The following is a 25759-nucleotide window of genomic DNA, read 5'->3' as shown; positions in this document are numbered from 1 at the left end:
CCACCTGGACCATTTATACCCATCCTGGATGAAACCGCTAAGTCTGCCTTTGCACTACCAAGCAAAGGGTTGCCTGTGAGGTCAACAGAGCCCCAAGAATCCTGAGGAAAAGACAGCTTTATAGAAGTGAAGGGACAAGTTGGGGGATCAGGGAGATGGACAGGCCAGCTGTGAGTGGTGTGGATGGGTGGCTTGGCACCAAAGGCTGGCCCTACATACCTGTGCGCCCCAGTACCATGAGGAAAGCAGTGGACTAGGGGAGCCCTAGGCTGGGGATGCTTCCACAGGCTGTGGACACCCAAGCTCACAGAGGCCACATGACTCACTCAAAGCCACACAAATAGCAAGCACAGCCTTGATCAGAAAGCTCGCGTGCCCCACCCTGGACAAGCTCTCCTACTGACCTGAGAAGGCGATGGCGAAGATCCCACCCGTGGCCGTGTCCCGGTGGAACTTGAGCAGGACCTGGTTAGAAGAGCTGTGTGCTATTTTCTTGGACAGACTCCGGGTGAAGACGCCAAGCTGTAGAGATGTCTGCTGTGGCCCGTCCCTGTAGGTAGGAAAGAAGACCCTGCATATTGTCAGTTGTCTTGAGTATCCGCTGCCCCTGGAGCCATCGGGGGCTCCGAGAGAGACCTGGAGTGGGTGGCTGTGACTCCGGAACTCTCCAACCCTCCTCTGTGAGGCCTTCTGACAGAGTTGATAGAGCCTTTATTCATCTGGTTCTTCACTAGTCCTAACCCCCCCCCCCCATGGGCTCTGGGGCAGCAGGAGCACCATGGGGCGGGGCTGCTGGTCTTCTTTGTCTGGGGCAGAGGAACTGTGGGAGGACTCTGCTCTCTCAGCCAGGCCTTTGCCACCCAAGCAAAGGTGCCCCCATGCTACCTTTTGGGGAAAATGATTTCTTTCCTGAAACCTTATCTACTGTTGCCTTTCTGTTCATATCCATTGCTTGGAAATTCCTCAGAGTTTTGAGAAAAATTATTCTCTACCCTTTGTGATTCCCAGAATGGCATTAGTTTCCAAAGGTTTTTTTTTTTTTAATACTATATATCGTCTGTAGATTGAGTTGATTGGGGGGAAATTACCAAAGGGTACAGGAAATTACCCTTAACAACCAAGAATTTTTAAATTTTCATTTTAAAAAACACTCAGGACACTGCCTATAGAGCTCTGTAACTAAATGCTTTGTTGTCAGTTCAGTAACCACTAACTGTACATGGCTACTTATGCTTAAGTTCATTAAAATGAAACAAAATTTAAAAACCAGTCTGGTGTCTGTCATGTCGGGTGGACTGCAGGGGCATAAAGTGTCACCGTCAGCTCAGAATGTTCTGTTGGGCAGCACTGGCTCAGCACAGGACAACCAGAGGGACTTTGTACAACGTCAAGCTAAGCCTTCTTTGTTAGTCCTCACAGCTTGGTTAGGTGTGTGTAGACGGCGGGAGAAAGTTCTGGAAATATGAAGCCTGCCTATTCATGCCACTCCCAATCATGCACCCACTGGCACCTTCACTGGCTGCAGAAGGGGATCCAGGTTGGGGACCACTGGCCTTTCATTCCTCTCCCTTTATTGCGTTGGTGACCTGACGCTGAGCCTCAGCTCAACCCTGAGCCTCGCAAATGCCTCCTTTTGATTTGCCATTGACATGGCGTCTGATCTTACCAGACAGTGATGTAGTCTCCAAAGGGTTCTATCTGCAGCAGGCTGAGGTTGAGATGGACACCATGGCCAATGGGCACAGTGATCAGCCAGACACAGTCCTGGGAGCTGGAGTAGGGGCTGGGGTATCCAGGTGAGTACACGGTGCCATTGAAAGAGGTGATGTTCCCACCACAGGGGACTGCCAGGGAGGAAACGCAAATAAATGAATATTTGAGAGTCCTACCCAGCCGGCTGAGAACCCAGATGCCTTCCTGGCAAAATCCCAGCTCTCATTACTGTTTTGCAGATGGGACAGGAAGGAGACACAGGGCTGCGAGGTTATGCTTGGTTCCGTTCACCAACACTGCTCCCTGGCTGTCTGTCATCACCCCAGGTGCCTCTGTGAACATCCCACCTTGACCTCCTCTTTTTCTCACAGTCCAGTCCAGTAGAGAAGCCATTACCCTCAAGAACGCCCCTGACCTCTGCACTGAAGATGGGGAGGAATGGGGAGGAACGGGGCTGGTAGGATGGGGGCTGTAATACTTTTACTGGGAGGAGATGAGGGATTATGACAATCTCTCTCCTCTCTAACCTGTTCTTTCGAGAGTGTTGCTTCTGGTCTATTTTTTTAAAAAAATTAAATTTAGCATTTACTTACTTATTTTGTGAGTATGTATATGTGGGAGATGTGACATGTATATATGCACGTTTGCGTGCGTGCATGTGTGTGTGCATGTGTGTGTGCATGTGTGTGTGCATGTGTGTGTGTGTGTGCGTGCAGGCATGGGTGTGCGCTGAGAACTAAGGTTGATGCTGCAGTCTTCCTTGATTACTTTCCATCTTATCACTTGGGGCAGGGTCTCTCAATTGAACCCAGAGCTTGCCAATATGGCTAATCTAGCTAGACGGCTTGTTCCGGGGGAATCCCGTCTCCACCTTCCGAGTTCTAAAATTTCAGCTGGGTTTCCACACCCACCCAGCATTTATACGGATTCTGGGAATCTGAACTCATGTCTTCATATTTGCATAGCAAATATTTTATTGGCTTTTGGGTTTTTGCAGTGAGGCTAAGGTGGGGTTAAAAATCATAGTTACACCACTTATCAGTCACATGACCATAGACAAGTCATGCATTCTCTCTGAGTCTGTTTCCTGAGGAGTGAACTAGACTAAGAATACTCTTCATGGGACTGTGGGGGTTACTAGGTAAGACAATGTATAAGAAATCGTTGGTCAGGGCTGGAATGAAGCTCAGAGACAGAGAGCTGGCTGCCTAGCATGGATGAGGCCTTGGGTTTGAATCCCAATACATCAGTCAATGAGTCAATGAATGAACGAATCAGCCAACAAAATGTTTGGCTCGGGACCTTGCCCAGAGATGCTGTCCTTGTTTTAGGTCTCCTCCTCTACAGAAAGCTACTACTACACATTCCCCATCGCAGGCTGGACCACTTGTGGGACCTTCTGACTCTCAAAAACATCCTGCTTTATTAAAGAAGGGAGTGAAACTCAGTGACAAGGCACAGAGAGGGGACTCACAGCTGACCCCGGAGCTGGGGTGCTTCCCTCTGCTGGGGTACCGTCCTTGCCAGGCCTCCCCATTTCAAGACTGATTCTAGCATCTCTCCAGGAAAACTGTGGGCTGTCAGAATAAGGCAAGAGAGGATGTGGAAGTGGGGTCTCTTGGTCATCTCCACCCTGGTTCTGCCTAAGGAAGAAGACCCAAGAACGCTCCATCTCAGCGACCTAAGATTACCAGCTCGTCTCTCGCCAAATACATGTAGGAAGAAGGGGGAGGTGAAAAGGAGCCAGAGTTCTCAGGAAAAGGGACAGTTGGAAGACTACTACTCTCCACCATTCAACTCCTACGGTCTCATTGTGGCACCTTCCCATCTCCTTGGGGGACATTAGCCCATCAGAGCAGATCTTCTACAGGCTGGAATGCCATTCCCTTGGCCATAGCGCACATCCCCTGGTCCTACACAGAACTTGCTCAGAACTCTGTCACCTGGGCTCTCTCCCTGGCTGGGCTGGCTCACAGAAACAGGATAAGCAAAGCTTGCCTGGACCTTCATCTTTGGCGATCCCACGGAGTAGCAGGTGGAGCAGGATGCTCTGTCTCCATGACAACCCCAGGAAGGACCATTAGGGCGGGAGAGGGACATACCTTCACACCTGGGTAGGGGGTGGTCCCAGTTCCGATTGGTGCCATGTTGACATGTGAGGACGGGCTGGCCAGTCAGTTGATATCCCGGAAGGCATTCAAAGGTCACCGATTGTCCGACATTATAGCCAGCTCCTCTCACAATGCCATTAGCAAACGGCTCTGGGTCTGGGCACTCTTGAAGTTCGTAGGCTAGAAGAGGTCAGGGGAAAAGGTCACTTTATTCTTTCTGGGGCATTTCTTTCCAAATGGAAGACTGTGGCGCCCAGGTGGTGGCACTGAGGCAGAGCCCCAGGACTGGGAAACCTACAGACCTGACTGGTTGTTGGCTTTGGATAAATCCCTCAACTTCTCTATGTCCCCCCTTCTTGTAGTTGTTACGGGACTGAGTGCAATGATATCTTGTAGCCCTCTGAAGGACACTGGCATGTGGGAGGACCCCCATAAATGTTACTGATTGTTCTTAGTTCCACTGGGAAGAGAGGCTCAAGGAATATACTGACAGGGGAACTTCTGGTCACTGAACACCTTCTCAGGGTCGGGCGTTAGTCTAGGTGTCTCCATGTTGCTTGATTCTAAGTCACAAACAGAAACAGTGAGATGAAGAGGTTAGTGGGGGCCTTTCCAGCTCTACCAAGTTAGAACCCCTGAAAGCATTTAGGGGGAGTAAGTTAAATCTACAGTCAAGATGGGAGCTTTGCGGGGAGGGACTAGGTGGGCCACAGGCATATGTGACTGCTGTACAGGGATGCTCCTTGGAGGAGTAGGAAAGCTGCCCTCACGGCAACGGCTGAGGCCTGTCCAGCAGAAAGAGACAGCCGAGGCACTGGCTGTGTACCACAGAGCAACGCCTCTGACTAATTGGGTACACCGGATGAAGAATATTCTTTGTGGCAGTAATTGGGCACTTTCTACTCAGGGAACTGGCAGAAGACGGAGATGGGCTGTTTCCACAGCGGCAGCACTCAGTAGGAACAGCTGAGCTGAACGACGCTCTGTGGAACCGGATGATTTATCACACGCAATAAGAATAACTGTGACCTCCAGGCTAACGGTTCCTCCATGCCCGCTCCGCAGTGGTGGCTGGGTTCTGCGTTTCCATTTGACACTGTGGAGGGCTGTTTCGGTGGGAAAACACGCACGTTTCACCAGAAATCACTTTTGGAGAAGCTTGGGGAGAAAGCTCAGTTGGTTTGCTCTGAAAGCAGGAGGACCTGAGTTTGAGAGCCAGGATCCACGTGGGCTCTCCTGCCTGTCTGCTTCCTTCCTTCCTTCCTTCCTTCCTTCCTTCCTTCCTTCCTTCCTTCCTTCCTTCCTTCCTTCCTTCCTTCTTTTTGCCAGGATTAGTAGCAGTGTGCATCTGTAATTCCAATACTGAGAACGCAGAGACAGACGGACCCCTGAGCTTATTAACTATCAGGCCCACTTGGTGAGACCCAAGCCATGAGAAACCTGGTCTCAAAAAGGGGCCATAGTACCTGATGCATGGTGGATGACATAGGATCTGATCTTCTGGCATCTGTACACACACACATAAATGCACACCTGCAATACACACATGTGCTCATGTGTGCGTGCACACGTACACATACACACACCACCCACACACAGAAATCACTGAGGTGACTGCATCTTTCAAGGAACCGAGGAGCCACCACCGGCATGGGTGGGCTAAGGAGAGGTGGCCCTGTCAGTGGAGTGCCCATGATGCCTTGGAGAAGGTAGGATCCTGATGCCCAGGTAGGCTGCATCAGAAGCCTCGGCTGGAGTTCTGTGGCCTGAAGACGGACAGCAAGGGGACTGAAGGGAGCAGCCACGAGTCAAAAGCCAGAGTAGCTTTGACAAAAGTGGCAAGAGTCACACGAAGAAGTAGCATTTCCAAAAGGGAGAAACTTCAGTGAGGGCTTCCTGGATTCTTTTCATTCCAAGACAGATCTGGGAGTCCTAGAAGGTGTTTCAGAGGGAAAGATAAATTCTGAAGTTACAGTGTGTGTGCGCGTGCGTGTGCGCATGTTTGTGCATGTGTGTGTGTGTAGGCCAATTCAGGTGTCTACCACATTTCGAGACCAGACCTCTCACTGAACCCAGAGCTCAGCTGTTGAGTAGACTGGTTGGCTAATGAGCTCCTGAGATCTTCCTGCTTTGACCCCGCCCCCCCACTCCCAGTGCCAGGCTTGAGTGGCAAGAATTTTACCTATTGAGCCTTGGAGTAAGTTAAGAGCAAGCAAACTTAGCTACCAGTAACCATTTTCTGGAAGCGTCTGCCTATGGAAAGACAGAGGAAGCAGCTGCCTAGAGATGCTGGTCTGTCCAGCTGGAAGAATTTTGAGGAGAAAGAGCTGGATTGTTCCAAAAAAAAGTTAAGGAAATCAAGAGAACGGGGGTCCACATAGACAGCCTCAGTGGGGACAGGTGGATCCTCTACAAACTGGAGACCCGAAGCCCATTTTCTCTGGAGAGGAAGCACAGTGTGTGTGTGTGGGGGGGGGGCGCTCAGAGCTCAGAGCCTGTTATACTGAACAACTCTGGCGCATGAGGCCAGTTGGTCAGAGAGAATCATTTGCATCTATCACGAATTAGAGGCCTCAGTGGAAGCAGCTGGGCCTCTGGCACTAGAGACTCCCTAGGCTGAGAGGTCAGGACCATCACAGCAAGAAACCTTAATGAAAGTTGAGCTTCGGCCCGCGAAGGAGCAGGTGGCCTGATGCTGAGTGACACACAGGCGGACTTGTGACTCAAGGGAGCAGAAGGCAGGTCCTGATCACAGAAAGGCTGACCCATTTTGTTGTCCTTGACTCCTCAGAGGGATAGTTGGAGACCTCAGGCAGGGCAGGCTCAGCAGGGGTGAGGATGTTCTCTGATACAGGGGTGGTAACCATGTGGGTGGGAGGGGCTGGGTCCCTTGTGGGGAATCCAGAAGCCGGTGGTGTTGTCAACACTTATGAGAGAGAAGTGTTGGAGGGAGCACTGGCTGAACTGTCTCTGCACAGTCACGAGTTTGAACGCTCAGAGTGTCAGGAAGTGACTTATGTGGAGAGAGGACCTCTGACCATTTCACATAAACCTGAATGGCTGTAGGGTGGATGGTGATCTGGTGGGGCTGGTGTCACTATAAAAGGGGAGCTTGGGGGTCTCCCCTAGTACATTCCATGATGTCTCTACTCATTTACCCTTTCACCAATAGCACGGACGATTCCTTTTCTCAGCACACGAGAGAGGACATTTTGAACATTAACCACATCCAATAAAGTGTGATTTTTTAGGTTGATGGGACTATGAGCCACCTTGATTTGTTCAAACACAATGTTCCTGTCTTGAAACATCCCACTGTATTCCATACCTATGCACAATAATTATGTATCAATGGGGGTGGGTAACTAGAGTTTTGAAGGTGGATGCCATCTGAAGATGAAGTCAGGGACTGGGTGATGGATGATCCTGCAAACCGACACAAGGCTGATGATGTCTAAAAACCACCCAGATCCAGTCCCCCACCCGGAGCAGATCCTTACAACCCTCAGAAGAAAGAAACCTGGCCCTCCAACACCTTAATCGGGCTCTCACTTCCGTCCCTGGAGCTGTTCGAGTCACAGGGTCTTTGGTACTCTGTGACAGCCTCCCAACAAACAGACTCGGAAGTGATGGCGGCAGAGTGTGTGGTGGGGTCTACACCTGTTCCAGCCGGAGCATGGAGTTTGTCTTCCATGACAGACCATGGACAGGGTGACTACTGATGTGTCCTGACCCGTCGGTCCTCCATCCTCCCCTCCTCAGTCACAGACACTCTTCACAGGAACAGTTTCTGAGAGAACCCCTCCCCCTTCCTTGGGTGTGGCCGCCTGGTCAGTACCAACAAGGCGGCATGGTTTGAGGAGGCCAAGCTCTTGGCACCCTGCAGTATGAGCCTGCCATGCTCACACGCAGGCCTCCCCTGTGCAACCATTTCAAATGTGCCCACCTCAGGGGACACACTCTATGGCTCTCCCAGAATGAGAAGCCTAGTTCTTGCTAAGTATTCTTATCTGACAAGGAAGGGACTCCCGGTCACAGGGATGAAAAGGCCAAGGCTCTCAGAATACACATTGCACGGTATTCTTTCTATACTAAAAGCACACGCGATCAAAAACTTTACATTTTCTTCCAAGGTGTAAACACACACACACACACACACACACACACGAAATAAAGAAAGGAAGAAAGAAAGGAAGGAAGAAGGTGAAAGGAAGAATGAATGAATGAATTAAAAATTAGGGGTTGTCTCTGCCCCACTGCCGTTTTTTCTTGGTTGTTTTTTAACAAGGAGAATGTGTTAGTGAATTACCTGTATAACTGAAGATTAACTTTGAACACAGGAAACTGGAAGACCGCACCTACAGTGGGTTTATGAGAGCAATATGACTCCCATGACATTTGACATAGCCTGCATGTTCCCTCAGCCAGTACCACACACTGAAGCCTCATTCCCTAATGGGAGGGCGTCTGGAGATGGCGAGTCCTTAGGTCTTCCTGGAGGGCTGGACTAGGCTCCCTACAGAGGAGGCCTTAGAGGTCCTTCCCTGAATCTATCAAACCCGGACACAGCAGGAGGGTGCCGCCACGAGCCACTGAGCAGCCTCTCCCAGGCTTGCGATTTGCCAGCACCTTGACCTTAAGACTTTTCAGCCCTCAGAGGAGGGAGGAAGAAGTTTCTGTTACTTACGAGCTTCCTGCTGGCTTGCAGCATTTGTTACAGTGGCCTAAGCTGGCTGATGTCCCCTGCTCATGGAAACATCTGTACAATTTTAGGGTTTTTAAAATAACCATGTACTAGTTAGTATTGGCAAAAAAGAAATGTCTAAAAGTATAGAGTGGGGAATGAGTGAGAGGAGCTGAGATGGGGCTGGAACAGGTGCTTCACTCAGTGACTCGAGGGGAGATTCATGGGAGAGGTTTGGCCTATGAGGGCTGCCCAGCACAGCCAGGCAGGTTGGGAGTCTCCATTGTCAGTAATGAACGAATGGCGTTTCACATAGCAATGCCTGCGTTGGCGTGACAGGTTTTTTTTTTCTGTGAAAGCATGCTAGGAACACTGGACCTGCCATCAAGTTTCACCTCAGGAAATAGAACCTCCGCCAGCATAAGGGTGGGCCTCCGCGAGGGAACGCCGCCTGAGGTGGGCGCTGTTAACACTGTTGCTGGAACTTTCCATTCTGTTACAGGAGATCTTTGCTGAGACTGAGCCTCTCAAAGCCAAGGGAAAATGGTGGTGGACCCTGTCAGGGATGCCTGAGGGGAACTGACAGGCTACTTGCCCAGGATGCTGCTGGTTATTAGCTCTAGATACTATGGAACCTCAGTGGACACTGTGGGGCCCATGGCTCTGGAAAAAATTGGGTACATGTAAGCTGTCTGTCAAACAGGGCTAGGTAGCTATTGAGCTACTTCCAAACAGAAGCCTCCACAGCCCTTCTGCCCCTCAGCCCTTCTGGCATTTCTTCCCAGGCAGAAGGATGGGGAGATGGGTAGCTGTGGGCCAGACGCGGGTCTGACAGTGGCTACCATGACAGTGGTACCACTGTAATACTTTCATCCTTACCCTGGTACTCCAGCTTGAAACCTGGCCGGTTCTGGGAATGGTCGCTGTGGAAATACACAATGGTATCGTGGGACGTGGAGAGCAGGGAGCCTGGCAGCTCGCTCCCGCTGAACCTGCCCATCATACGGCTGGTCTCGGAGGGACCACTCCGGATTTCTAAGAAGTCGTGGTTAGGCTCCGTAGAGAAGTTCAAAAACTGGATGTGAGCACCTAGGAGAAGGACAGAGGCACACAGTGCCCAAAGCCATAAAGTCCTGCTTCTGGCAGCATGCCCCGCTACAGTGTCTCAGGGTCCAGAGTCCCCACCACCAAAGCCCCAACCCACGCACGTCTTCCAGGGTGGTTCTGAGTTTTGCCCATCTAGTCCCTGCTCTGGCCATCAGGAAGGGTCAGAAAGTCAACAGACTTTTCATTCAGCAACAGAGACACCAGCTATTTCTGAGTCCCACCCCAAGTCTATTTGACTTTATGGGAAGCCAACTTCGGGGTCAAGATTTGATTTCATTTGAATCATGTCTAGTATTGATAGAAAGATAGGTTTTTTTCCCCTAGAATAAATGTTTAGTTAAAAAGTAATTACCCCATTGAGTCAGAGGGCACACATGACCTTTCTTGCTGGTATTTTCTAAGAATCTTTAGGTGATTCAGAAGGACATGGATCGGAAGTGTATATTGTACCATCTAATCCACTGAGAAGCCAAATGAAGTTTACCCTTCGGGACTTTTGGTGGGTTAATCAAGATCTCTTAGCCACCTGTCAGGGGACATGGATTTAATTAAGCCCCTAGGGTACATATTTACATAAGCCACGGAGAAGTGAGGTTGGAACAGCAACACGGGTATTTGTTTACAGACAAGGGTTTTCAAAATTGGATTGCTGTTGGAAAATGTTCTCCAAAGAAACCTATTCACCATGTATAACAAAGGTCCCCACATTACATTGTTAACTGAGAAAAATCAGGTCAGAAAAAATAGACACTGGAAATAGAAAAATGTAGACATCCATTGCAATTTTTCTATTTTAAGGGCCTGGAAGAACACACATTTGTTTGCTAATACCGGATGAGCATATTCCATGGGCTTGTGTCACGCTAGGCACAGCCCCCCCCCCCCATGAACAAGGCGGGATGGTCCTCGTGCCCACAAGCACCAAGCTGTTGTTACTAATGATCTCTTTGTCACATGACTGCGATTTGAAAATGTGCTCATCTGTATTTGCGAGTGTGATAGAATGAACACGTATGTACAAATGTCTGTGCGCCTTGCTATGTTAAGAGCGAAGGCTAGACCTGAGATGCTGCAGACCCTCTGTTTCCTGTCCTATTCCATGCGCTACACGATCCCATCCTGGGCACCATCCACCTCCTCGGCTCGTTCTCCTCCCATTAGCACAGCTTACTTCCACACCTCGGACTTCTTCTCTGAGTCATCGTCTGTAGGGCTCTGCTTTGCTTGCCCGTGCAGCCTCCCGTGTGGGAGAACAGCAGGCAGCCTGTGGGCCCAACCCTGGGTTCTTGAGCTGCGTGGAAAGAACGGGGCTGTGTTCGCCCCCTTGCAGCAGGGGCGTGTAACTGCAGAACTCCTTGCATTCTGGATGAGAGAGAGGGAGCCGGAACCGCTGGAAAGCCAGAGATCCTGCGGCGCCGCTGGTTCTGCAGCAGGCCCATTAGAGACCGCGTGGGCTGAATACAAGGATCATAGCGGGCAGCTACCCCACTTAAAGTCCTGTTTGCCCGTGTGTTACCCTCGCCTGCCCTTCGCCTCTACAGCCTCTTTGGTCCCAAGCTTGAAGTTAGAGCAAAGGGGACTCTGGCCCTCTTTTCTTGGTGTCTCAAATCTAGACTCCGCCGAGGCTGCCAAAGCTGCCTCCACTTTCCCGAGTTCCCTCCAAGAGATGGTACGAGACACTAGACTCTAGCCTTTGAGGGTGACCCCACTGTCCCCCTCCCCTCCATCCTGATTTAAAGGCCAGCAGGACCATGGCTGTCCCTTATCAGAAGACATACTTGGGACCTATCACAGATGATCAAACAAGCGGTCTTCACACTGAGGCTAGCAGACTGAGAGGTTCTATCATCCTCAAGGAGAGAGAGGAGATGAGGGGCAACACCCAGTGGGGCGTGGCTATCGCAAAGTTTGTTTGCATCACAGTCAAACGCATTGCTTTGTAGAGATTATGCTAACACAAATGTATAAAAAAGAGGAATCTCCAGGAGAGGTCTCTTCCTAGGGACAGAGCAGAATTGGGCCAGAGGACCCCCATGGATAGCCCATCCGTACCTTGTCGGCCAAAGCCACCATCTCTTTGGCACAGATAACCAAGGTTATATTATATTGCCAGTACATGAATTGAAAGCAATTAAAATTTGTACCTAGACTAACATCCTTCACAGCCAACAACCCCCACACCTGGCATAGCCCATCTCTGCTCTCCCCATCTCCAGGCCGGCTAGAATGTGTCCGTGAAGAATGCCAACTCAATTTCATATTGACCTTGGCTCAATTTAATTAGGATGATAAATGGGATAGGGAGTTAAAAGCACAACTTGCAGCCTGGTCTCAGCAAAACGGCTTTCCTTTTCTTTTATTCCAGGCAATTTCTTTCCTTTTCTTTTTATTAAATGGTCCTGAAGATGGAACCGTGTGTCTTGCACAAGGCACGCTCTCTAGCCCTGAGCTATACCCTCAGCAACAGCTCAAGTTGAGTTTCTTATTCTGTACCCCTGGGTTTAGTTTGGGACTCAAATCAAAGTAACCCCTAAGCTTTCCTCCCCTTTCACTTAATTTCTGCCTTTCCCCCCGAGATTGAACAAGACAGCACCCCATGAGCCAGAGGGGAGGGTGGTGCTGGCGCCGGGCTTAGCTGGGATTGGGCAGATAGCTGAGTTAGTCCAGGCCTGGGCTCCAAGCCCATGTCACTCTGGGGGTTGCAGACTCACCAAAGCCCACAGGCAGCACGATCTTCCAGGAACAGTCCATGTTACTGGGGTAGTTGCCTGGGAAACCGGGGCTCAGGATCACCCCCTCCATCTCTTCCACTTCTCCCCCACATTGAGCTGTGACAAGGAGAGCAGTTGGGTTAGGAAATCGAGGAGAGGCTGGGGCTCTTCGAGCACGCAGAGTCACAGTTTTAAACGTTCCTTGAGTCACAAACCCCCCTGAGAACCCCAGCAGGTCTCTCTGAACATCGGTACACCCAGGTAAACTGAGCAATGTAAACTCAGGACTGAAGCACAGTGCAGGGCATCCAGGAGTGTCAGCCTTGACCACGCCCTCCACAGGTTGATGACCTCATCAAGGCCATGCAGGAAGTGGCAAAGCTCTGCTCCAGAAGTCTGACTCTTCCAGTCCTTACATGACAGCCCACCCCTCTCTCCTTCCTCTCCAACCCGGTCTTCACGAGAGCAAAGGACACAAGAAAGAGAGTGGCACACATCCTGTCCTCTCTGTGTGCTTGCAACTGTGCCAGACTCTTCCCAGATCTATCCTCTATGGGGAAGGCTGGCCTGCCACCGAGGTTCACCATGACCACTCAGCAGCGAGGGAGGATCTGGAGACATCTGATTTCAGGTGGCTGGGGTGCCTCAGTAGCTGCCCAGCTGGAAATGATTTTAGCTTTCACGTTCTCCGAGGAAAGACTGTGTGAGCAGAAAGGGGCTAATCGGCCACGGAGGCCCGGGTGTTCAGGGAAGAAAACGCCAAGGTCCAGACCAGTATTTTTCTGGGCAGGAAATGAGTAGGAAGCACACTGGGGTGGAAGAGTGCCACCACTTACATCACAATCCCCACTCCACTTCCTGAGGGACCGTGGGTGAAATGTACGCTCCTCCCTAGCCCAGTTGCCAGAGCAGCAAAATGATGCTAAGAACAGCTCCCATCTCGGGGAACCGCTGTGATGCCTAGAATTTCCCGTATCCAACCTGCTCTCTATGGGAGAGCAAGCACAGAATGCTGGCATGCCAATGTGACATTCCCTTGACTCACTTACTTTCTGGGGGACAAGGGGATGCTGTCAGCCCGGCATGGATGACCCTTCACGTTCCATTTCCCACCTCTCTTTAATCTCTGAAGACAGATTTCTGGGCTGGGGAAGATGTCTCACTTGGTAAGGGGCTTGCTGTGAGAACCTGAGTGTGGATGTCCAGCATCTACGTAAAAGCCAAGTGCAGTGATATCCCTGTAGCCTAGTGCTGAAGGGCAGGGAGAGGAGGACTCTTAGAGCTCATTGCTCAGCCAACCTAGAGCAACAGGTGAGCTTTGGGTTTAGGGAGAGACCCTGACTCAAAAAAAAAAAAACGTGGAGAGCGATTGAGGAAGATATGCATAGGCACACCCCCCACACCAAGTGTATAACACACATGCACACACACAGACACACACATACACACCCACACACTTATGAACCCCCACTGGAGGTATGCAATGGGAAACTGGAGTCTGGCATTTAGTAGACACCCAATCACTGTTTGTTTCCTGCTTTCTTGACCTGACCAAATGTTCTGAGGTACCCCTGTCCTTTCCTTATTTCTGTTAATTTCCTCAACATTGCCTAGCATAGGTTAAGCAGTAAAAAGACACTGAGTTCTTAATTTATGTCCAACCCTTGACAACTGAAGCAGGTGTTTCAGTCTGCACTTTGACAAAGTCATAGGAAAAGCCCAATGTACCTAAAATTGCCTTCTGGGGTCTGGCTGGTTATATGAGTACAATGGCCCTCATGATATTCTCAAGTGGGCAAGCTTCTTGTGATTTTTCAGTTGGCGGGTAGAACCTTCCAGAAGTCTGGACAGCTTTGAATGAGAGTTAGAAATTGCACAAATGTCTTTCAGGAACTACTGACTTGGAACAAATCCAGAACACTGGATTTTTTTTTTGACTTGAACCTGAACTCAGCAGAATAGCAGAGAGCTCTGATCCCCCGGGATTTGGACTCTAGTGGATTCTAAAGTCCAGTTCTCTTACCAATGCAGAGTGGAGGAGGGTAGTTCCATCGGCGCACAGTTCCAGGCATGCAGGAGATGTGGGCATGGCCCTGGAGGAATCAGAACAGTAGCGGGCTAGAGGTCCCCAGGGGCACAATTATACACCTAACCCGGAACGTGGGCTTGCTCTAGGCCTCACATTAAGAGACAAGACATCCAGATGCATGAGATCATTGTGGGATTTGAGGTAAGACAGAAGGAGAGATAATTTGGGGCGGGAGAGACCACTTACTAACAACCATCACTAAAGAATTCTCATTACAGGAGGTTTCCTTCTGAGTTTCCTCTAATTACTAAATTCCCTCATGGCCCTCAAAGGGAAATTAAATTTTCCCAAAGTCCAATCAAAGCCGACTTTGCAGGAACACATTCCAGGCTGGATTGTCCAGGGCCCTTACCATCAACAAAGTTTATTTTTGTGAGAATAGCTCCAGGAGTGGATAGCTGTCCCCAGGGGATAGGGAGGCTTCACCCATAACCAGGCTGCAGCTTTGCTGGTATGGGATTGGGCAATGCACTCAGGGGACGCCTGTGCCCTGCCCTGGGGTTATTTTGGTGGAGATGGGTACCTGGAGGGCGTATCCTGGCTCACACTGGAAAGAGACCACGTCATTCACCAAGTAGCGCTCGCCTGTCTTCACCCCGTTACTGGGTACAGCTGGTTCGGGACAACTGCTCAGGCCCACCGCTAGACAACACAGAGAGGGAGAGAGAAATATGGGCAAGACTGGTTGGTTAAGGTGACAGATGCGGAGGATGCTGTTGGCTTCTTGGGGTCCAAGGCTTGTGCCTTCCTGGGCCTCCTGTTCATCCCGGCATTCAGAGGAAGTCAGAATTGTAGTATGGAGCTTCATCAGAACAAAGCTGGAACAGGGGGTGTCATTTCAGGGGCTTGGGATGTTTTGCTCATCTATTGAGCTCAGCATCAGGACACCTTGGTTGCAGACTCCCAAGGTTTCTCTATCTGAGTCCTGTCCCCCACCCATGTCCCTGTTGTCTCTGCTCCCAACTTCTCTCCCCTTTCTCTGCCCTTGGAAGACAGATCTATCAGAGACCCCAGTAAAATCATCAGAGCTCCTGATGTGTTGGGAACACACAGTGGGTATCTGATGGCGCCCACTGGTCCCTCCCTGTACCTAGTGTGAGATCGGAGCAGGGCTAGCGACCCAGGAGGAAAGTCATCTCTCCAGAAACTGCTTTATAGGCACAGCTATAGTCCTTGCTGTTCAGGGATCTTAGCAGTGACTAGAAGGAACTTTGTAGATGAAAAATGAGATTTTTGAGTGAGAGAAAGAACTTTGAAGATAACATCCAAATGGGTATCAGAAGCTGGTCTGCAGAACCAGAGGAGAGAGCACCTTCACTTTCTTACATCCCAGATTATCTACTGGGGTCGAGGCTGAAGTACTTTCTGCCTGGTCCTAGGGTATAGTGATTCAGCACTTCAGTGGCTTTGTCCCATGGTTGAGTACGCAAACTTGAAAGGGTTTCAAGCCTTCTCTAACCCTTAGTATCTTTCTCCAGTCAGTAGTAGCCTTAAGTGTGAATGAGTGGGCACAGCCCAAAATCCACGGAGGGTGGGGAGTCAGCCACCATTTCCTCCTACCGAGAAACCCACACACGGCCACGACCCTGGATTCTCACTTTTGTATTCCAGGTGGAAGCCGGCAGCAGACACGCTGATGTCGGAGTAGAAGTGGAGGTAGAGCTGGTTGGACGTGCTGTTCAGCAGGGCGGGCACTGTTGTCCCTGCGCAAGAACACCAAGGGTCATTCGGCATTCCCTCCACACACCAATCTCCACCTCATTCCTGTTTCTACTCCCTGCTGGCATTCTGTTCCCAGGGCCCCCAAATACCACCCCCTATTATCAAACTTACTAAATGACAAATGCTAGGTAGTTAATGGGCCAGAGAAGGAAATCTGTGGACGAGAAGTGCTATGGACCTACGCTGTCAGGAGGTTATGCTCCTCAGGCAGTGAGAGGGCTGTGCGTCTGGTCTCTACTCAGTCATCCTCAAAATGATTCTGACATGTACAACTGCCTGGTCAACCCAGCAGGGCAGACAGCTTATCTGGATGTGAATGGGTCATCTTCATATCTTAGCATCATGATCTCTAGGCCTAGCAGCTTCAGGTAACTTCCCTGGCCATTGGGCAAAAACACATACCATATTCTGACACAAGCGTGCCACTGACTAGGCAGTGGGGAATCCACTTTGGGGAAGAAGTTTGGTTGTTTGCTAAAAAAAGTGAGACGATGGTGATTCCATTTCTGGATATACGCTCTTGAGGACGAACAACAAAAGGGGCACCAGAGCTTGCAGGTGACTCTCCACTCCAGCATTAGCCACAGTAGCTCCATAATGAAGGTGAAACAGCCATCACTATGTGACAGGCGTATGAAGAAATGGACTAGCCGGTACACAGCACAGCGCTGACTCAAACCGACACTGGGTGAGTCCATCAGACAGAACCACACGGCCTAAGATTTCAATTGTATGAACTGTGGACAAGGGCAAGTCCACGGGGACTGTAAGATGAGTGATTGCCAGAGGCTGGGGGCAAGTAGGGGAGGTGGAGAATGAGTGCACTTGGTACTTGATTTCCTTTCAGGGCTACAGAAATGCTCTGGGATTGTTTAGAAGTGATGGTTGCAGATCATTGTTAATATGCTAAACCTCAGGCAATGGTGATGATGGTGATAATGGTGAGGATAATGGTGGTGATAGTAGTGATGATGGTGATGGTAGTGATGGTGATGATGATGGTAGTGATGATGATGATAGTGATGGTGGTGATGGTGGTGATGGCAATGGTAGTGATGATGGTGGTGATGGTGATAATGGTAGTGGTGATGGTGATGGTAGTGATGATGGTGATAATGGTGATGGTAGTGATGGTGATGGCGATGGTAGTGGTGGTGGTGATGGTAGTGATGGTGGTAGTGATGATGATGATGGTAGTGATGAAGATGATGGTGATGGTAGTGATGGTGGTGGTGGTGATGGTAGTGGTGATGGTGATGGTAGTGGTGATGGTAGTGATGATGATGTCAACCACAACCCTCCAAGTGAAAGCTCTGGATGTCCCATCTTACCTGAGAAACTCCCCAGCATGGTTACGGTGTTGTCTGCTCCATCAAACACTTCTAGAGAGTCCCAGTTCTGCTCTGTGACAAAGCTTATGACTTGAATCTGGAGACAGAACGATTGAGTTGTTGATCACACAGCTCAAGTACCCATTTCTCTCCCCATGGGTAATTTAATTTATCAAACGCCTCCTCTGGGCCTGACACTGTGCTGGTTCCTTCCCATAAAAGTAAGATGTGGTCCATACCTGTCTCACAAGCTCACTGTCTGGTGGGGAAGACAGACCTGAAATATGATCATAGGACAGAAGGACAGTGCCATTCCAGACAATGGGACTGCTCCCGTCCAGCTGTCTTTCTCCCCTTGCCTTTTCTTTTCTTTCTTTCTTTCTTTCTTTCTTTCTTTCTTTCTTTCTTTCTTTCTTTCTTTCTTTCTTTCTTTCTTTCTTTATGCGACAGGGTCTCATGTAGCTCAGGCTAACCCTGAGTCACCATGCAGCTGAGGATGACTTTAAACTTTTAATGCTCCTGCCTCTGTTTTTCCTGGGAGTTGTCACATGCATGCAGAAGCACACCTGGTTTATGTGGTGCTGGGATTGAACCCAGGGCTTTGGGCATGTCAGGAAAGAACTCTACCAACTAAGCGCCTCTCTGGCCCCTTCTCACATTTGGAATAGTCTTTGGGTTTCTTACTCTCATTGGGTTCCAGCTCTGGTCCTGATTACTCCATTGGCCTGGCAGGCTCTAGATCCTCTCCTATGCCTCTCTGTGTTGCTCCTACCTTGGGCACATGTTACGTATCCCAGACGCCCTAGCTGTGTATCTGGCTGTTCTCTCTGCCTCACTTGTGCTTGGTGATGTACTCTTTCCCGGGTCATCAGCAAGGCCCCCCTTTTCCTCCTTAATGGTCTTAGTTAAATATCTTGAACCATTTGCAAGTTTCCCAAGACCCCTCCAAATTCATATTCCAGCTGCAAGCCCACATTCTTCTCCTGGCTGGCTGGAGCTAATTCCCATCTCCCATCCTCCCTCAATTAGCTGTCTTTCCTCCCATCTTTCCCCAGAGATGCTGTGATCTCTTGTTTGGGAGCCATCTCTCCACATCTGCACCGTGGCACCAAAGCCACAAGGACAAGGACAGAGATGTTATTTCTCCTCCCACCTCAGCCTGGCTCGGGGTCCAGCAACAGCCAGAATCTGTGGGCAGCCACCTAACTTAGGCACCTCCTTGTTCCCACCTGAATGCCAGCTCCTTCTGGGACCATGATCTTCCACACACAGTTGAGGCTATTGAGGTAGGGCTCCGGGAAGCCAGGTGACAGGATGGTGCCCCTGCGTTCAGTGAGGTTGCCACCACAGGGTACTAGGAAGAGACACGGGGCTGGTCAGAGGCTCCTCAGCTCCTCCATGGGAGGAGCTTCTCTGTGTGTTTCCCTCAGGGCCTTTGGCTTCTACTGAGCCTCCTCCTGGGCTAGCTTCTTCTATGGCTTTCAGCCCCACTTCCCTCAGGATCTTGGCCTCTTCTGAGCCACTTCCATGTGCTGGCCTCTTTGACTCTTCCCTCCCTCCACCCCTATTCCTCCTGCTTCTGCTCCCTACCTCTCTCAGGATCTCCAGCCTGCTGTAACTCATCTTTGTTTGTGTGTGTTCTCCTACTCCCAAATTTCACCTCCCAGTCCCACCCCCTTTAGGGTCCCTAGCCTCTGCTAAGCCTCTCTGCCATGCTGGCTTCTCCCTTAGGGATCTCCTGTTTTTTGGTGACTTGACCTCAAACAGTGGTCCTCTCTTCACAGATCTCCCTCTCCAGCTCCTTCCCCTCTCTGTATTCACATGCCCGGTGGGACCAGAGAGCTACTCGGCCTGAGAGGGCCATTCTCCTTAGGCTGAGAAGGGCTGATGCATGCCTTGGGGATCTCTGATGACTGGCTGTGTCCCTCAGGGAGAGAAGTCTGTCCTCTGTCCTTCCTCTCCCCATCTTTCCATCTCTCCTTGCCCGGTCTCCGTCTTGGCTATCACTTACCCACACAGGTTGGTGCAGAGACATTCCACTGGGCCAATGCCCCAGGGACAGGGAGACACTCGATTTCTGGGGACCCCTGAAGGGCGTAGCCCGAGTTGCATTCAAAGCGAATGATGGCCCCTACGGAGAAGTCACTGCCCAGCCTTTTGCCATAGCGGGGTTCTGGCACAGAGCTGCACTGTGTAGCACTGGTTCGGGGCACCGCTGTGGGGGAAAAGGCACTTAGGGGGCAAGCCTCACTGGGTAGAAACTGGCCCAGGGATGCATGCAGGACAAGGCTGGAGGGGACCTTGGGAGCTTAGGGTACATTTTCAGGCTGGCACGGACACTTTCCAGGGCAGGGTCCATTTTGAGGCACACTGCGGGATTCAGTATTGTGGTACAGCTTCTAGGAATCAAGGTAGTGAGAGGCCCAGGGCCCAAACTTAAGCCTCAGAGCTCTTTCTTCTTTGCTCCTTTGGTGACACTTCTTTCTTACCAGGGCCTCGTTCCCTAATGGCTCTCTCAAGCCCCTGCCCAGGGTCTGCAGGCCAACGACTTGAGCATACTGGTGGCTTGCGGGAATTAGGAATAGCGCCCCTGTAGCGGGATCTCCCCCTGCACAGGGCTAGACATGGCCTCCTGGGCAGATGTAGAACAAACAGGGAAGGCCTTGCTTAGAGACTGGTGGCCTTAACAACGAGGTTGTTGTTGGGCAGGGAAAAGCAAAGATGCTCCAAGGTCCTGTTGGGTCTTAGTGACTCAGAATGAACACTGATTGCCTGGCTGGTTATGGACTTTTAACCCAACCAAGAATTATTACCCTCATTTCATACTTGAGCAAATGACGGTTCTAAGAAGTGGAATGGCTGGGGGCCACCTCCCTGATCAGAGTCCCGGCTTGTCCCGTCCCTTTACTACTGCACTGCAGACAAAACCAAGCTCCCTGGGATAAGAGGGCTGGGACGGTGTCCCCAGCACCATCAGAGATGTACTAGACAGTGGGTAAGGGTGGGTGGGGCACGGGTCAGGGGGAGGAAAGGAATTTACTTCCCATGTGTGGTTTCCTTCCAAACTGTTTTTGGGTAAACAGATGTATACAGTTGAATGAATGTCAGGAAATTGTCCCCCACATAGTAACTGCCCCCCCAAGTCCTCATAGGGAGGTGCAGATGGGAGGTAAGAAGGTCTCTGTTCCTCAGGACACAAAGTCACTGAGATGACATCTGACCCTCCAAGGTTCACACCTACATACCTTGGTAGACAAAATGGAACCCCCTGGCTGGTACTTGGCCTTTGGCGCTGAACTTAATGAGAATTTGATTGGAGGTGGCCAAGGGCAGCGACTCTCCTGCCGAGAAGGGTGTGGAGAAAGGAAGGGAGTGAGACTCACTGTAATGCCCAGAGGGTAGAATCCAGGCTGGGAAGGTGGGGCAGCCTTGCTGAGCACAGTGAAGCCCTCCACAGTCCAGGACTCCCAGCAACCTAACTCACAGGCTGCACCTCACAGCGCAGCTCACAGATGGGGGCTGGGGATGCGGATCCGTTCGTAGAGTGCTTACTTATTGTGAACAAAACTCTAGGTTTGAGCCTCCAGCACAGCGTGAACTGGGAAGGGAGGTGTGCTCCTCTAATCCCAGCACATGGGAGGTAGAGGCAGGAGGATCATAAGCTAAAGGACATCCTCCATCCCTAGTTACATAGCATGTCTGAGGCCATACTTGGCTACACAAGGCTCTGTCTTAAAAACAAAAAAAACCCTAGAGATGATTTTACATCCATGTTCTCTCTTGATCTGCTGTGAGGCCAGCATGGCAGAGCTCAGCAGCACTCTCATTTACAAAGCAAGATAAAGAGGTCTGGAAAATTACATGACCTGTCCAGAAATGAGGAGGCTGCTAAAATGTATGGAGAGAATGTATGGAGGGAATGTAAGGAGGGAATGTATGGAGGGAATGTAAGGAGGGAATGTATGGAGGGAATGTATGGAGAGAATGTATGGAGGGAATGTATGGAGGGAATGTATGGAGAGAATGTATGGAGAGAATGTATGGAGGGAATGTATGGAGGGAATGTATGGAGGGAATGTATGGAGGGAATGTATGGAGGGAATGGCTGTTTACTGTGCTGACTGGAAGTATATTTGGAAAGAACTAAGGGAGAGAAGCCAGGAGCCAGCAAGGAAGAAATTCTAATTCTGCCGGGGAAGGATTGCTAACCCCAGATGATTCTTGTCAGTGAGATAACGACTGAAGGCCAATGTCAAAACTTATCTCTGGATGAGAAATGAATGATTTAAAAATAATTACAGAGGCCATGAGCATAAAGTCCAAGTATCCAATCTTGAAAACTAGAGACGGGCCCAGAAAGAATGGGTAAGCAAGGAAGTGCCTCCCACACCGGAAGCCGGTCCCTAGGGAGAAGGAAGTGGGCTGGCAGACACCAGCACAAACATCTGTCTCATCTACCCAGTCTTCTCCTTTCCCAGAGAAACTGAGGAAAGGAGCCTGAGTCAACACGGAAATGGAGACGGAAAGAAATGCAAAAAGGCCTCCACTACCCCAAATGCCACAATTTCCGTGGAAGATGTTTTCACACGCTACTCTTTGTGTTGTTGCTGTTGTTGTTGTGTTTGTTTTCCCAAGACAGGGTTTCTCTGGGTAGCTTTGACTGTCCAGGGACTTGCTTGGTAGACCAAGCTGGCTTTGAACTCAAGAGATTTACCTGCCTCTGCTTCCCAGGTGCTGGGTTTAAAGGCTTATGCCACCATATCTGTCTTGTCTTATTTTCTTGAGACACTGTCTCTCCCTGAACCTGCAGCTTGGCAGCCAGCTGTCCTCCCGGCTTCACTCCCGCAGCACTGGGGCTGCAGGCATGCACGCTGCCATGCGTGGCTTTTTATATGAGTATTGGGTTTTCAAGCTGAGACCCTCAAGCTTGAGCAGCGGGTGCCTTTACCCACACAGCCACCTCCCAGCCCAGAAGAGATATCTTTTCGTATTTTAATTAAAAAGGAGTTTTAGGCTTATTTTTATATGTATGAATTATTTTGCCTGCGTGTATATACGTGCACTATGTGTGAGCCTTGGGCCTATGGGGGGGTCAGAAGATGGTTTCCAGTTTCCTGGATCCGGAGTTACAGATGGTTGTGAGAAAACTCGTAGGTGCTGGGAATTGAACCTCCTCCAAGAGCAACAAGAAATCTAAACCACAGAGACATCTCTTTAGCCCTAGAAGAGACATTCTTATCTCTTAGGCAAAGAAGTACCATGTGTTGAAGTAGTATACATCAAATCATACATGTCAAAATGAACGACATGAAGCCCAAGTGAGTACGTTGCTGTAAGCATGCTCAAGCTGAGCACACTCCTGTAAACATGTGTGTTCTTGTACAGGGACGAGTACAAACAACGCTCTCCACCCAGGAAATCAGGCTGAGAAGAACACAGTCATTTGAAGAAGCAACAGAGGAGAGAATTTACGAAATAAAAGCAGTGGCTAATTAGAAAGTAACAAATTCCATATAAGTACTGCTAAGTCGGAGCAATAAGAATTCCCCAAAGCAGCAGAGGTTTCCCATAAACCTCTAGCAAGCACAGCCAAGCAGAGAAGGGGGCCGTGAACACAGGTGCACAGCGCTCCAGAGACCCGGAACATAAGTACCGGAGCAAGGGCATTAAAAAAAAAACCTTGCATGTTACATAAGTGACATCGCTAAAATGAAGAGAAGTTATGAAATGAACTTTACCAAAAGATAAAATATTAGCATCAAAATTAAAAGAATATACCTGGATAAAACAGGAGCCATGGAAGGAAATCAAAGAAAAGCAACAGAGGAGGAGGAGGAAATAAAACAATGAAGCCAATTTACTTGCAAATGATGGTGCCTCTCATCCAGCAGCCAAGAATTAGCCTGTGATATTAGCCCTATTGAGGACAGTTCAATGGGTCTGTAAGAGGAATAGACTCTGAACGCCAGTCTTAGAATTGATTAGCACAGACTAGCTAGAAAACATAAAGGGAGCAAAAAGGACCCATTTATAATAAGAGAGCAATAAAGACAGCTAAAATCCTCATGAGATAGCTGGGAATAAAGCTAACAAAAGCAACAAATCGCTACCAGTTAAATGAAAGCAGCAGCCTGACCCCCAAAGTGTCTAACCGATAAAGAGAGACGCATCATATTCCCTGCGGGGCACAAGGGTTAATACAAAAAGATGTATAATATAAAGACCTATGTCTCCAACATAAGCTATACATTTTTTGAAATTCTAGAGATAATTCTTATGTAATTTTTCTTGATTTGCATCAGAGTTTCATGTAGCCCAGGCTGATCTTGAACCTGCTATGCAGCTGAGGATGTTTCTACCACGCAACTTTTGGGGTCACAGACCCGCACCATCACGCCAGGCTTATGTGGTGCTAGGCACCGAACATGCTTGCCTTTGTGCGTGCCGGGCCAGCACTCTGCCAGCTGAACCATAGTGCCATCCCTATGCATTTTTAAAACTGACTACAGTGCCATTTCATTTGTATTTTAATAAATAAAGCTTGCCTGAAGATCAGAAAAATCAAACAGCCACGCTGGCCAACCTTATAGACCAGGTGGCAATGACACAGACCTTTAATCCCAGCAGCCACACTAGCTTGCCATAGATACCAGATGGCAATGGTGCATGCCCTTAATGCCAGCGCTGGGGAGGATTAAAAGGAAGGAGGAGACAGCTCTCAGTCACAGTCTCATTCTGAGATTCCTGGAGGCAGGATCGCCATTTCGGACTGAGGTAGAAGTAAGAGCCAATGGCTAGAACCACAATTTCTGTCTCTAAGTTTTAATCATGCTTTAATGGACAACATAGTTCTAGATAATATTTGGAGGTGACAAGCAAGACTGGCCAATTTAAAAAGTCACAATAGCTAGTTGTGGTACTGAGTGCCTGGGAGTCAGGAGGATGAGAACTTTGAGGCTTGGGGTAAGTAAAAAGACTTGTCTCAAAAACAAACAAACAAACCAAACAAAAAACAACCACAGGGATGATTAGGAACACAGCTTTTAAAGTTACGGTAGCAGGCCTGGAGAGGTGGCTCAGCAGTTAAGCACACTTGTGACTCTTGCAGAGGTCCTGAGTTCGGTCCCTAGCACCTCACAACAGTTCCCAACCTAACTCCAGTTCTGCAGGCTCCAGTGCCCTCTTCTGGCCTCCTTGGGTACTGCACATACGTGCCGTACTTTCTATACATGCAGGTAAAACACCCACACACATAAAATGAAAGTAAATCTTGGAAAAGTTATTGTGACACCAAGTACCATTACAGCTTTATAATCGCCAAAACCTGTACAGGGAGACATATACGCTTGGAAGAAATAGATTAAAAAGACCCAAACACCATAAACATTAGAATATATAAACTTGACATTTTCAAAATTCTGTCAGGACAACTGATTAACTGGTTTGAGTCTCTGTATCAATAAAAAAGTCAAAATAAAATTCAGAGGAATAAAGGCAAAGTGATAGAACCGGAAAGAATAAACAGAAAACAGGGGTTATCATCTGCTCTGTATACAGCAACGGCATAAATGATGAAAGAAAGATCTATTTGATATCAAGGGGCATTTTAATTTTCTGATATCAAAACATACCCCGAAGAAAATTACAAGGCAAACAGCAAACTGGAGTGGAAGGCTTTTTAAAGTGTATATGATTCCCCTGGTATAAGATATATTTTGCCTATAGCCATGTGGGGTTCTACTTTATGAAAAAGAAGATGAGGCTAATAGAAAAATCAACACAAATTTGCAACAAGAATGCTTGGGCCAATAAAGACATTATATATAAAAAAGTTACCACCTCACCAGCAATAACAAGGCAAATTAAAAATGATATGCTGTTTGTGTATTTCAAATAGATAACTTTTTAAAAATGATCTCACTTTTGGAGAAGAGTGCTGCAAGATCTTTCTATCAGGGTTATTTGACAATTTCCACAAAAGCCTCAGCGATCTCATTGTAGTCTTTGCTCAGCCACTCTTAGATACACCGAGGTGCAGTCAGGGATATGAATAAAGATATACGTACAATGCAATGAGTTATTATTCATAGTGCAGAAGCAAGCTAAATGCACAGCACTAGGGAATTTCTTATATAAATCTAAAATAACTATAGGAGAAACGCGTAAGAAGCATTAAAAGTCCCATTATAAAAGAGATACTTAACGACAGAGAAAGTGTATGGTAAGAGTAATTACAATGAAATATACATATATATAAATATATAAAGTATATACATTTTATATAAATATAT

The 25759-nt window shown here is 49.0% G+C and overlaps 1 protein-coding gene across 5 annotated transcripts in view; it reads right to left on the bottom strand.

Moving 5' to 3' along the window:
• Positions 1–25759, bottom strand: part of Csmd2 (CUB and Sushi multiple domains 2) — a 547650-nt gene that overhangs the window by 72240 nt on the left and 449651 nt on the right. For all 5 annotated transcript variants that reach the window (XM_075945152.1, XM_075945154.1, XM_075945155.1 and 2 more), the window contains 12 exons: positions 20714–20809; positions 19480–19683; positions 18698–18822; positions 17469–17565; positions 16014–16118; positions 14939–15057; positions 14350–14419; positions 12327–12443; positions 9388–9597; positions 3816–4004; positions 1667–1844; positions 405–550 (listed from right to left, as the gene is read on the bottom strand). In XM_075945152.1, the coding sequence (XP_075801267.1) occupies positions 405–550; positions 1667–1844; positions 3816–4004; positions 9388–9597; positions 12327–12443; positions 14350–14419; positions 14939–15057; positions 16014–16118; positions 17469–17565; positions 18698–18822; positions 19480–19683; positions 20714–20809 (1656 nt within the window). The remainder of the gene's footprint in view (positions 1–404; positions 551–1666; positions 1845–3815; positions 4005–9387; positions 9598–12326; positions 12444–14349; positions 14420–14938; positions 15058–16013; positions 16119–17468; positions 17566–18697; positions 18823–19479; positions 19684–20713; positions 20810–25759) is intronic.

This window comes from Microtus pennsylvanicus, chromosome 13 (assembly GCF_037038515.1).
Source record: "Microtus pennsylvanicus isolate mMicPen1 chromosome 13, mMicPen1.hap1, whole genome shotgun sequence".
NCBI classification, from domain to species: domain Eukaryota; kingdom Metazoa; phylum Chordata; class Mammalia; order Rodentia; family Cricetidae; genus Microtus; species Microtus pennsylvanicus.
The sequence above is the reverse complement of the archived record's forward strand: the minus strand, read 5'-3'. Positions and strand labels throughout refer to the sequence as shown.